Source organism: Podarcis melisellensis (assembly GCF_964234715.1).
Source record: "Podarcis melisellensis genome assembly, chromosome: 4".
In the NCBI taxonomy this organism is placed as follows: Eukaryota; Metazoa; Chordata; class Lepidosauria; order Squamata; family Lacertidae; genus Podarcis; species Podarcis melisellensis.
The window spans coordinates 22,696,106-22,709,233 of NC_138531.1; the positions used below are offsets into that span (position 1 = coordinate 22,696,106).

Consider the following 13,128-nt stretch of genomic DNA (forward strand, 5'->3'; position numbering starts at 1 on the left):
CTGGAATACAGAGATATTTTGGCAACTGAGCCAAGAAGTATATTCAACAGATGTTCCCAGTTAAAGCATGCTATCCTCATGGAGACTCAATCAAAAAGTGTGTTATGATTTCCCCAATGTATTCTGTTCTCATTCACAAGCAACTTTAGTTGCTGAAAATACTTTTTAAAATAACTGACCTGTGTATATGGATATATGCATTCATATGTTTACATGGATCCTTGTAGTCCTTATCAATTTTTAGAAGACTTTCACTATCACTTGTAGTAAAACTTCATAAACATTAGCATCTATGTTTGCATTTGCCAGTTGAATCCAACATCTTTTTTATATTCATGAGAGGCCCAAACTCAAGAAAATAACCCTGTAACCCTGCGTTGCCTGCTTCCAGAAACTGCTGGTACAATGGTTTGAGGTAGAATAACTGGGTCCATAAATCTAATCATCTTTAGCCATCTTTAAAAGGTTTCTGTTCCATGCCATGCCATGAACTGAGCAATCTAAGGCTGCTTTGTGTACAGCCTACCTTGTATTGAGATATGCACAAGCAGTAGGAACAAATTCCCTTCTAATAACGTATTTCCCAGTGGAGGCTATGAAAAAGACAACGATGGCAAAGATAGCAACCAAGTTGAGATACATGGTACATTATTACCACCATCGAGTTACTGCTTTTACAAACCAGTTTCCTGAGGCAATATTGTTCTACATGTATGATATAAGGCTTATTTCTGGTATATTGCTTCTCCTCTCCCCACGACAGAACATTCTGTTGTTATATATCTTATGGCAGCCACAAACAGGATTACAATTACTTACTTTTACACAACCAGCAGTACTTCCAGAACTATTTGTTCAATGTAGCATGGCTTCTTAGAAAAGTAAGAAAGCAAGCCACAACAGACATTTGGAATGTTACTTGCAAAACAGTCCTAATTAACCAGTCAATGTTACAATATCTCCAAAGCCTAATTAACCAGTCAATGTTACAATATCTTGATTTTTCAGGGGTTTTTAAATGCTAGTGGCAAGAAAATGAATTCCTCCAGGAATCATAAGGACACAGTTATTTTAGTATAGAAATGGATATTTTGCCTTATCACCTCCATATTGGAAGTGTCCAAAGCGCCTTTGTGATGGAATGAATGGGCTTTGGCCTGCACTGAGGGAGGACAATGAGGTTAAGCAAACCAACTAAACCTACCCTTCCGTCACCAGTGCCACCAGGGGGATATTTTCCACACTCTAAAATCTGGTTGCTCCTACAGTTTCATGACCTCTCGTAATAACAATAAAATATCAAGTTCTCCTCCTTCACAGCCTCTCATAATCATTTGCTTCTCTTTACCCTTCTTTATGGTTTTGTCTCCAAGTTCAGTGAGGGCAACTAAAAAACTAAAATAGACTAGACTAGAAGATTCTTTCAGGTAACTCTTGGTAACCTTCAGGTAACTCTTCAGGTAACCTGAGCTGCGATATACCAAAAGAAAAGCAAAAAGCTGTGGGAAATAATTGTGTGTTTTTTGTTTATAAAAGCCTTATACCTTTTTGCTGAAGGTACTGTATTTGGGAAGATATACAAAAAGTTCATGCTAAGGGCAAAGAGGTACCCCCAGCACGTAAAGGGTAAGGAGATGCTACAAGGAAACCATTCACTCATGCACAGGCCAGAAGTGTGAAAATATTTTCCTTCAAGCTGAACATAAATCAGTAATCAGGTATGGTATGCAGGTCAGAATAAGAATGAACTAGCCCAGACAAAATATAGGACACGACTGTATCTTAATGTTTGGCCTATCAGTATATATGTAGATAGGTAGCTACGAAAGACAAATTTGACAGAATCGGGGGACCTTTTATGTTTTCTGTAAATAGAGACAGACTTTGCCGCCATTGCCACAAATTGCTTTACGGAGAGGATATATGCACATTTTGGCTCCTTTTACAGATAGGTAGCCGTGTTGGTCTGCCATAGTCAAAACAAAAAAAATTCTTCCAGTAGCACCTTAAAGACCAACTAAGTTAGTTCTTGGTATGAGCTTTCGTGTGCGTGCACACTTATCTGAAGAAGTGTGCATGCACACGAAAGCTCATACCAAGAACTAACTTAGTTGGTCTTTAAGGTGCTACTGGAAGGATTTTTTTTGTTTTGATTTTGGCTCCTTGTTGACCTTTTTTAAAGGGCACACAAGTGATATAAGAATATGCATAACATGTTAGTATCTGTTGTAGATCTCTTTATTGTTTATGGATTCTATGTCCCCCACCCCACCCCGTACTCTAATGTTTCTTGTTTTGGTATAGCGTTCTATCCGTGTTTAAACAATTTCAATCAAACTATTTCAAAAATAAGAATGAACTAGCCCATTCACAATACCGGGATGCACATCAAACAAAAATGACTAGACAAAAAATAAAATTAATCCCCACCAGCCTAAAGTGGGGGGAAATGCATGATTGCTGTTTCACAACTTCCTCCTTGGTTCATTTTAGCCTTAAAAGCCGTCTCTCAGTTCACATAATGACTAGTAGCAGAGTTGCTTTCAAAATAAAGAAATAAATAAGCAAGCAAGCTTCCCTGAGGATTACAGTAAGTGCAGCAGAATTTCTATACAAAATACTAAGACGCATGGAAAACGTAGTCCATTTAATCAAGGTCTTTTCTTTTTTTGGTCACATTGATTATGTTCTTTGTCATGGAGCTTTTACTTCCTAAAGCCCTCTGTGCACCTGGCAGCATCACCAAGATCAGTGAGATCAATTTCTGGCAAAATATCTTACTGGTTATCGTTAGGGCTGAATGTACTCCTTTCTACACACAAAACAAGATTAGGCTTACCTTTTTTTGAGGTGGCATAAAGTAAACCTGTTTCCAGCAGCAGCAATCTACCTTCAGCCCTGAGTTGCCAATGCAAATAGTAAATTTCCTGAATCAAAAAATAGCTATTTGTACCGAAGTGCTGCCAATTTTTCAACCAGCCCCTGTAGCGCTACATCTAACGGGAGCTTAATTGGCAGGCATTTTGCAGGCACTGATATTTATGTCCACCCCATGAAAAATTCACCTGCTGATTTCTTCAAATCACACTATTGGCTAGTATATTCTGGTCAGTTGGCAACATTCAGAGAAACAGCTCCCTGTCGGAACTTCCAACCATACATGTTGCTTTAGGGTTGGGCTTAATCAGCAATGGTTGAAATGCACTATTATTACAATAAGAGCCAGCTTGAGTTTCAGGCATGTCAAAGTAAACAGGTAGCAGTACGGATGATGACAAGGGAATTGCAGGCTGGGGCTGATGGGAGATGTAGTCCAAAACAGAAGGACACCAGACTGGGGATGGCTGAGCAAGACCCATCGTTTCAAGTAAATGTCCTTCTAATGCTGCTTACATTCAGTCCAGGCTGAAAACGTGCTTTTGGCCTGGGTCCACTCTTGGTGTGGTGTGTGTGAAGCAAAAGCCTTCTTTTTCATGCTGTGACTCAATCCACAGCTGGGAGCAGTGGCGTAGCATGGGTTGTCAGCACCCGGGGCAAGGCAAGTAATTTGCGCCCCCTAACCCGTGGATTTGCGCCCCCTAACCCCCAGATGTTGCGCCCGGTGCGGCCGGCCCCCCCCCGCACCCCCCACGCTACGCTACTGGCTGGGAGGTTTTCCAAGCACATTTTGAAGCCAGTTTTCTGTTGCAAGCCTCTACTGTGTCTTTCAGGCCTGTGTACTGTGCAGAAGTTTAACAAACGAACATTTTCCAAACACGGGGATGAAATCAAACTTTCGCCACATAATAATTGAGTGGAACGGAGATGGTTGGCTTGCCACGCTATTTAAAATTCTCCCAAACAAAGCAAATGTTAAAAGATACAAAGCCGTGCATTCTATTATGTTCTCCCTAATCAAGATGCATTCTGGGAAGTGGCCAATGTTATTTTTGAGATATATGTGAGATATATGCTGCTTTGATTTAAAAAGCAGCAACCAGTAATAAGGAAATAATAGGACAATGATATACACCGCAGCTTCTAGGGTCTCACATGCTTCAGCATTTATGGCAGCAGAGCCTGGTCTTGTTCAGGAATGTGGGCTGCCCCTTCTCCTTTGCGCTGTCATCATATGGGAAGGAAAGAACCCAGCCGAGCCACATGATATCCTTTCTCAAATGGCTGCCTCTTCCTCCTTTTAACAGTTGGCTGTGCTGTCTGGGGCTGATGGGAGTTGGCATCCAGGAGGGTGCCATGCTAGCAAAGGCAGTTTTAATGACTTCCTTTGAGACTTAGGAGCCTGCAGGAGGAGTTTGGTAACGTGCAGCCTTTCATCATCTCTACCTTTGTCCAACTGCAGCCTATCCAGGCTGATTATTAGTTGGGCTACTCATAAATAGGGATGTGGGACGAGGAGGTGGGGAGCTGAATTTTGTTGTGGAGTTTTCCAACCCAAGTTTACAAAAAATGAATATTTTAGAGGGAAATGTGCATGGAAAACAAACAGGTTCATGAAAATAACAAACTTGCATTGTATCAGGAGAAAAATTGCCTGCATACAAAAGTGTGTCCATCAGAAGAAATTCATATGAAAACACCGACCCATTTTCACGAGGATTCCTTTTAAAAAGTATAAATCCATGAATTGCTTCAGAGAACTGAATTTAAGATTTAGAAAACTGTAAAACTGAGAGGACCGAAACGGACAGCTCCTTCCATCCCTACTCATGAGTAAGCAGCTATTTTGCACACTGTAAAAATATTAACCAGAGACAGAAAAACAGCAGCCAGCTCAAAAGCTTAAAATGGTGTAGAAATAAAATCATACCCTGGGTTAGGAGAGAGATCAACCTGTCAGATCAAAACCAAATTAGGTGTTTGAGCTGCTCCTTACAACTGGCTTTCTTATACTCCTCTAGCCAAAATATCCTAGAATTCCTTTGCAAATTCTGAAAGAACAATTGCAAGGTTAATTGCATGTCAACAAAAGAAAATGGGGATCCTCAAAGACAACCAATCAGAGAGGAGAGAGAAAATGTTCAGTTTGTGGTGATGGCAGGTAAGAAGAAAGGATGGTTGGGGGAAATGGATAAATATTGAAAATGCCTTAACCCATGCCCCAGAGAAGGATTGTGTTACATAAACATGGTTGAAATGTCCAGGGAAGCCCTAATCTTATTAGAACAAAGCTTTAAAAATGTTTTGCTATCATGAAGATAAAAGTTTTCTGCCTGTGTTTCTGCTTGCAGGAGTCCATTGTAAGGTAATGCTGGCCCTCTAGTGTTCAAAGGATGGAAATTTCCCATAGCAAAATTTAATTTTCACAAATTTTCATACATGTACATCCTTCAGTGAATGACTCACAGCTGAACATGCAAACCTATATTGATCCGGGTGGTGTTATAGAGGGCCTTTTTGGTAGCGGCACCCTTCCTGTGGAATGCCCTCCTGTCAGATGCCAAAGAGATAAACAATTACTGTATATGATCTTCTGTAGACATCTGAAGGCAGCCCTGTATTGGGAAGCTTTTAATGTCTTATGTATGTGTTTCTTTATATTCTGTTGGAAGTTGCCCAGAGTGGCCGAGGCAACCCAATCAGATGGGTGGGGAAGAAATAATAAATTATTATTATTATATAAATGCACTGGCTGTAGTATTTGGCCTGTTCAGTGTCACGCACATTCAAGCAACCACTTGACAAAGCAGTTATGAAGCAATGAATGCATGTGTGCTAACTCAACCACATATCAGCAGCAACTTGATCCTCAGCAGATCTACTCAGTAGAGATGCTACTGAACTCCCTGTTGTTGTTGTTTGGCTCAGAATGCAAAGAATGATGACTTATAATGCTTGCTTAAGACACAAGGCAAGCATTGCCAGCCCCTGAGTGCCTGAGATTTAAGGAAGCTCAGCTGAATCCTAGAAAAAGTCCCCCTTTGCTTTGCTAGACTTGAATAACGCAAGAGACAGCTTTACACATGGATATCCGTGGCATGGAATTACACCAGGAAAGGGGTTACCCAAATGGCTTATTATTAACTCTAAATCCTGGCGATACAGACAACATCTGGCTGAATGTAAATGACAGGTCAGCATGATTTTCTGACATAGGAGCTTGAAGGATTTGTGGAGAAGAATTAAAAGGCTTAGTGCATCGCCAGGCTGCCAACTCAGGAGCCAGCCAGGTGGGGGCCTCCAGCGCTTTGAATAGATGCTCAGCAGATGGCAGGTGCAGCTTTGTCCACAGAGGTGCAATCTCCTGTTTCCCCACCTCCAAACCTGCTGTAGCTTACATTATTCCAGCTCTGCACTGCAGCAGATGGGGCCGGATGGTTGCTGTATAGAGATGGAGATGGGCTGCAGTTTCAGCTGATGGACACATGGGAGAAAGTCAGCTATAGGCCAAGGAGCAAAGCACAAACCCAAAGAGTTGCCTAAGATGAGTTTGCTGGATTTAGGAATGATGCTGCATTGTGTTACTGTCAGGATCATAATCTGGTACTCCTCCTTTGCGACCATGCCAGCTGGTAGGTGCTGCAGCAGAACAATTAGGAGTACCTTGGGAACTATGGTGCAGTTTGATATTCTTGATTTATGTTCTTATGGGGCAGGGAGCTCCTCTTTAGATGGCAATGTGCCTAACTTCAAAATGTAGCAAATCTACCCATCTGTGTTTGCTTTGTGGGATTCAGAACATATTTATTTATCAAAATGTTTATATATATCATTAAAGCAGTTTACAATATCTATACGCGTCTATAAAAACCATGTAAAAATTGAAAATCGGACATTATCAACTAACCATTACGGAGAGATGATTTTTTAAAAAAATTACCTGCAATACTCTTGGTGGCATAGAAGTGTTTTCAGCAGGTGTTTAAAGGTTTAAACAGGAGGTGTCTGGTGAATCTCTGTCGGCCTAACATTCCATAGGACTGGGTGACTGTTGACTGAAAAAGGAAATTCCAAACGACTGGCAAACTGCACTAGCAAAATAAAATTGTGAAATATTGCCTTGAACCTGTGAATAATATGTAGCAAATGAATTAAGAATGAAAATGTGAGGGAAGGCGTCACTGGAAGCAACTCTCTTTTCTTGACACCGTATGGCAAAGGGCTAATGTTTGCCAGAGGCTGAAAAAGAACATTTGCCATAGAAACAACTCAGAAAGGTTCTGCAATTCAGCACGTTACTGAAAGTTCAAGAAAACATATTTTATAAACTCAACAACCCTCCTGCTGTCAGCTTAGGTTTTTATTTTTATTTTTTTGTACAGACCTTAAGTTCAAATAGACAAAAAAGAAAAAGACAAAATGTTGTCCTCAAAAATGACCCGAGTGACATTTTCTGTAGATCTTTGCTGCAGTCTAGTTTAAACATCAGAATGCACAGACTTAAGAAAACAACATCACAGGCTGGACTTCGACTTCTTCTTAATCTAAACAGTGAAATCTACACACAGATGAGTACATCATAATGTGCTAAAGACCATAGCGTTTAAAATAACATGTGGCCAAAGGGTAGACTGAGAATGGAAATCCTTCTATTGATTCAAATACATTTTGCATTAAAAGCAAAAGCAGGAATAAAACCCCAAACAACTCTTATCATTCATTGTTGCTGGGTTTTTTCTTCGTTTTTGTCCATAAAGCTACTAAAGAACATGGACAATTTCCAAGTTGTTAAAGTTCCTGTTTTATTCCTGAAATCTTATGTTTCTGGTGCGTTTTAGAAGATCCAGGCCAGGCCATGGTAGTGCAACATAATTTCCATAGGAAATAATGGTAGTGGCAAAGGTCCCATTCTCAAGGTAGCTTTGGTTGGGAAGCAGATATAAAATCCTAAAAGCACTGTTGTTTGTATGAAGGTGTCAGAACCCTGCCATTCCCCCCTGCTTCTCACAATACATTTAATTGTACTGCAGAAGTAATAAGATGGCTATTATTCATCACTGTTTGGTCGTGCTACCTGTATGACATGCAGCTATACTGGAGAAAGAAGTTCAGTGATTACTTTTAAGTGAAATCCAATGCTTGTGTGCTTGGAAGTATGACTCACTATATTGGGTGGGGCTTCTAGGAAAGTTAGCATACAATCGCAGCCTCACTAATGCCAGAAAATGGCATTTTCTTCTTTTATGATATTACAAAAATATACTAAACGAATTAAGAACATGACTGAAGTTTGAAATGTTAAAACAATTCTTATATGCTGCACACTTGTGCTCAGTATTTCTTGAGTAACATAGAAAGTGGTAAACAAAACATACAAGGGAGTATTCCACTCGCTGGTAGTATTAGCAAATTGATTTGATGTTTGCTCCAAAACATCTCACAAACTTTTATCTTGAAGTACCTATTATACTTATCTCAGTGCAAACGCAAGTCAATCCATTTTGTATTTATAAACCAGGCTATTTTAATTTCATATATGCATTTGTATGGAGGTTATATATGCAATTGTATGGAGGCTGGGTGAGTTGCCTTTCAGAAGTAGCCAAAATAGGTTCTTCATAAATTTGTTTGCAAATTAATTTTGCAAATACAGAACCAGAGCCACAAAAATGATTGATTTGTCTTTTTTTCCCTTTCCCCTGGATAGGTCATTTCCTCCTGTTGGTGGCTGGATCCTCATTACTGGGATTGCTCATTTTCTATTTAGCTATTATAGAAGATCAGTGGCCAGTTTCCCTCTGACTTATTTTAAAGGTTTTAACTCTCCCCTGGAGCTACTGTATCTTATGCATCTCTGTGTGGTATCTTGATGCATACTGAAATGTTATCTGCAAAAATTGTTTTATTTTTTTTTTAATTTAAAGGGATGGTTTTATTGTTTTTTGAGTTGTGCTTTATTCAGTTTTTAGCTTGTACACCACTTCAGTTGCTTCGTGCTATGAAGCAATTAATAAATTTGTTTATTTGTTTATTTAGTATTATTATTATTATTATTATTATTATTATTATTATTATTTGCTCCTGCATGTTCTGTTTGCTGCCACTCCACACACAGAGTATCTTTAATTCAACAGACTTCACATTTATCCAGGTAAACTGAATTTTAAAAACTGCCAAGTGTCTTGCTTCTCTAACATGTCGTCTGCATCCAACCCCTTATCAAACAAAGTTTGTATTATAGTTATAAAAATTAAAAATGACACTTTCAGTGTACACAAGGACAAGGAACTTGATAAATGGCATAATTTATATGTCAGCATTGCATGATTAAGATACTTAAAAAGTATAACAGTGATGTCCTTTACATAATGAATTGTCTAAACCAGGGATTCCCAACTGTGCTTTGTGGACCACCAGTGGCCCACAAGCTTTATTCCGGTGGTCCATGGCATGTCCACATTAACTTTTTATATTGATGCTTAATGGCATTTCAATTTCTTCTTTTATTTCTTATATTTTATTGTATTACAATAATAGAACAATATAAGAAACAAAAGAAGCAACAAGTGGTGCATGGGGGGGGCTTTAGGAACCACTGATCTAAACAATAAGGTTATTTAATAAATATTATTTACTTTATAAGCAAGAGTAATCAAGCACAAAACCAGACTTTTGTGAGTAGGCTGCTTTTCTGGATGTGCTTCAAGTGATGTATGGGTGCTGCATCCTACATCAAAACACCTAGGACTGCACATAGGAGAATACCAGCTTCTTCCTTAAACAGCCGGAGTCCTTAGTTCAGACAGCTATAAACACTTGTTTAGAAGGACCTACAGAGAGGTGACAATGAACCAAATCCAGGCTTTGACTGTCCTTGTCCCAATCTTAAGAAGTGATGGATGTTGATAGAGATTACAGTGCTCGGAACCTATTCAGCAGGAGTAAGGGCAGAACAGCTGTGCATTCATGTTCAGTTCTTCAAGGTAACAATTAAAAATGATTATAAAACCCAATTAGTCATTTTCTGATATGCTAAAAGAAACTATCCTACATCTTGCATATTTTAAAAAAGCTAGCTATCTGCAAGTCAAAATCTGTATATTGTAAAAATGCTTTCATTTAGAATGAATTCCCTGCTGATCTCTACAGGCTGTTCATCAATATTAATACTGGTTAGGCAGAAGGCTAGAAAAAAAGAGGAAAAAAAAAGACATCGTACCCTGTGTGATTATCAATTCCAGGCTAGGTTAAGTGTTGACTAGGGCAGAAGCAACACTTACACAAGTCCTCTGAATGCATACAGTGAAACTTCTCAAATATGAAACTCTGGCTGCAATCAGGTCTATTTCCTTAATTGTGTAGGATTGTATATGCCCTGTGAGGACTTGATTTCCCCTCAATGGCATCCTCCTTACAAACTATTTTGTTTATAGACAAAAGCAACACTCACAGTTAACAAAGAAAAATAAATCAACCAATTGGCATCCATAAACAAAAGCCCATAATAAACTATGGATAAATTATGTTTGCCTGTCTGTCTAAAACAAAAGTTCTCACACCATCGCCTATATTTTTGAATTGTAAAGAACTGTGGCAGAATTGCATGCCCATTTTTTCGACAACAGCTATTGGTTTATAATCCCTCCCAATTTGGACCAAGCAACATCAATCCAGTTTTAAAGACCCACCAAATCTAAAAACCAGCTTGGGATGTGACGTAGAGGGGCTGTTGAAAGACAGAAAGCCCTGCTGAGATCCGGGAATTAAACCAATGATTCTTGGGTCTGAGGGAAAAACGAAACAAAACTGTCTTTGCTTTTTATGAACACTACCTTTTTTTGCTGTTTTCTCTTACATTAATAATCACATAAGGATTAAAAAATAAGTAAGTCGTATATCTTGTCAAGTTGAAGGCTTCTCTTGATATAAATGGTCAGTCAATAGGAACTGCAATTTAAAAACCAAGAAAACGATTTAATTCCCAAGGAATGTTGCATAAGTGTGATTTGAAATGGCATCTTTTCCCAATCAGATATCAAGCAGGTCTTCACCACTCTCATCACTCTCCACAGTGAGTTGTCTTGTCCACCATTTCTTGACTTCTGATCCACAAGAAGCCACATCTGACATGGGATTCATCTTGCACACAACAGACTTCATGGTTGTACGGCCACCAAACCGTAAGTTGACTGAAGACACTGAATGGCTTATTGGCTTTGGAGCTAGGAAATTAAACAGAAGACAACTTAGTAGTGCAAATATGTATCTCGCTCTGTTATCTGGAGTAGTGGGGATGGTTCCACACAAACTAAGAGCTTTTCACATTAAAAATGCATTCAATATGCTCGAACACTACATTGTGTTGTAAATGCATTTACCTTGCATTCTACCTTGTTAATATACTGTAGTACAGAAGAGGAAAGAGAGCAATTTCTAAACCTTCAATTTATTTCAACTAGTTTAGGTTTCATGTACAAAAGCATTACAAATGTGAAAAAGCAACAACTAATACCAAGTGCAGGAAAATGTCCTAAGACTGAACTGATCTACTTAAAACAGCCCAGAATTGCAGCTTTGGCACACTTAAGAATCTTTATGCATCCAGCACAGCAATGAAGCTCATGCTTAGCTTAAGTTACTGTTGCTCTTAGAGGCAGTAGCTATGTATATGGTTAAGCCTATGCAGGTCCATATTGCTCTGATGTTTAAAGGACGAAAAATTGCATACACTTATTACTTTCCCTATGGACTTCCATTGTTAGGGATGCCATTGGAAGAGGTACTCCATAACTACTTTTCTTAAAATCTATTTTGTTGAATGATTTACTCTAGCATATTTTGACCCAGGAGCTTCAGTTGGCTCCAATAAGTTGTGGATTATTTTTTAACAAATAAAAAACCCTCTGTATGTGTAAATAAATTAAAAAATTGTCCAGTAGCACCTTAGAGACCAACTAAGTTTGTTCTGGGCATAAGCCTTTGTGTGCATGCACACTTCTTCAGATACACTGAAACAATGTGCATGCACACTTCTTCAGGTACACCTAAACAATGTATCTGAAGAAGTGTGCATGCACACGAAAGCTTATGCCCAGAACAAACTTAGTTGGTCTTTAAGGTGCCACTGGACAATTTTTTAATTTATTTCAACTACATCAGACCAACACGGCTACTTACCTGAATCTAGAACCTCTGTATGTGTGTGTTTCCTCAATGACATCAGGATCCTATGCAGCATAGAATTATACTAACAATAATTTTTTTCTGGAATAATAATGGTGGTTGGCTTTGGATCACATTTGTTGCCTTACTGATCATTGAATTTGGAGTTACAAAATAATTACATCCTTTTCTCTACTCCCAGCCACACCCTGGTCTTAAAGACCGTGATGATTTTCCTTTCTTCTCCTGTATCATGTGATTTGGCTAGCCTGTTTGAGAAATCTGGAATGACTGTTCTCTTCTGTTTCTAGTGTAGCTGTAGGCAGTCTGAAATCTACTTCTGCAGAATCCTCCAGTGAGGATGCACGGCCTCTTATGGCACTTTTCTGAGTTCTATCAGTAACTAGAGCTCCAGGTTCCATTTAGAATTCTTTTTGGTGTCATTCATGACAATCGTCACCTACCTGATGGCAAACGCCATTGTCCAAACTTCCGCTGAGGTTTACCACCATCAGTAGAGTCTTGCCGATATCCACCTCTGTCAGAGAGCGTTGGACTAAGGAGCTGTTGTTGACTACTCGTCTGAATAGAACAAAAGAGAACAGTGTTAAAGTGCATAGTATCTGAAGCTTTAAAGAACACAAGCAAGGCCTTTTTGTTTCTGATCTTTATTTTGTTGTTTCTGATTCACTAGAAAGGGTTATGCTCATGGTAGCTGGGAATATTTTAGGAAACTTTATTCCGGAGCACAATGAGTATCCACCTCAGTCACTATGACACTGTTTACGATAAGCTAATGAAGTAAAGGATGGCTGGATCTGATCCCAGTCATTTCATATTGTGAAGACTGTAGAACTGGGAAAATGCAAAACTGAAACCACAGGTGAGGAGGAGGAGGAGGTGGAGAAGAATAAGAATAAGAAGGAGGAGGAGGAGGAGGAGGAGGAGGAGGAGGAGGAGGACAACTACTATAGGCCTAGTTTCCTTAGCTCAGGATATCAAGACAATGTTCTTCACAAAGTGACTCTTCTTTAAGCTCGTGTCTGTATCCAGCCACCCTAAAAGCTCTAGAATATTCCAAAGATGCCA

The 13,128-nt window shown here is 39.2% G+C and overlaps 1 protein-coding gene across 7 annotated transcripts in view; it reads right to left on the bottom strand.

Moving 5' to 3' along the window:
* Positions 1 to 7,219: 7,219 nt before the first annotated feature.
* Positions 7,220 to 13,128, bottom strand: part of NALCN (sodium leak channel, non-selective) — a 197,577-nt gene continuing 191,668 nt past the window's right edge. For all 7 annotated transcript variants that reach the window (XM_081908122.1, XM_081908125.1, XM_081908123.1 and 4 more), the window contains 2 exons: positions 12,504 to 12,621; positions 7,220 to 11,099 (listed from right to left, as the gene is read on the bottom strand). In XM_081908122.1, coding sequence (XP_081764248.1) covers positions 10,906 to 11,099; positions 12,504 to 12,621 — 312 coding nt within the window. In that variant the 3' untranslated portion in view covers positions 7,220 to 10,905. The remainder of the gene's footprint in view (positions 11,100 to 12,503; positions 12,622 to 13,128) is intronic.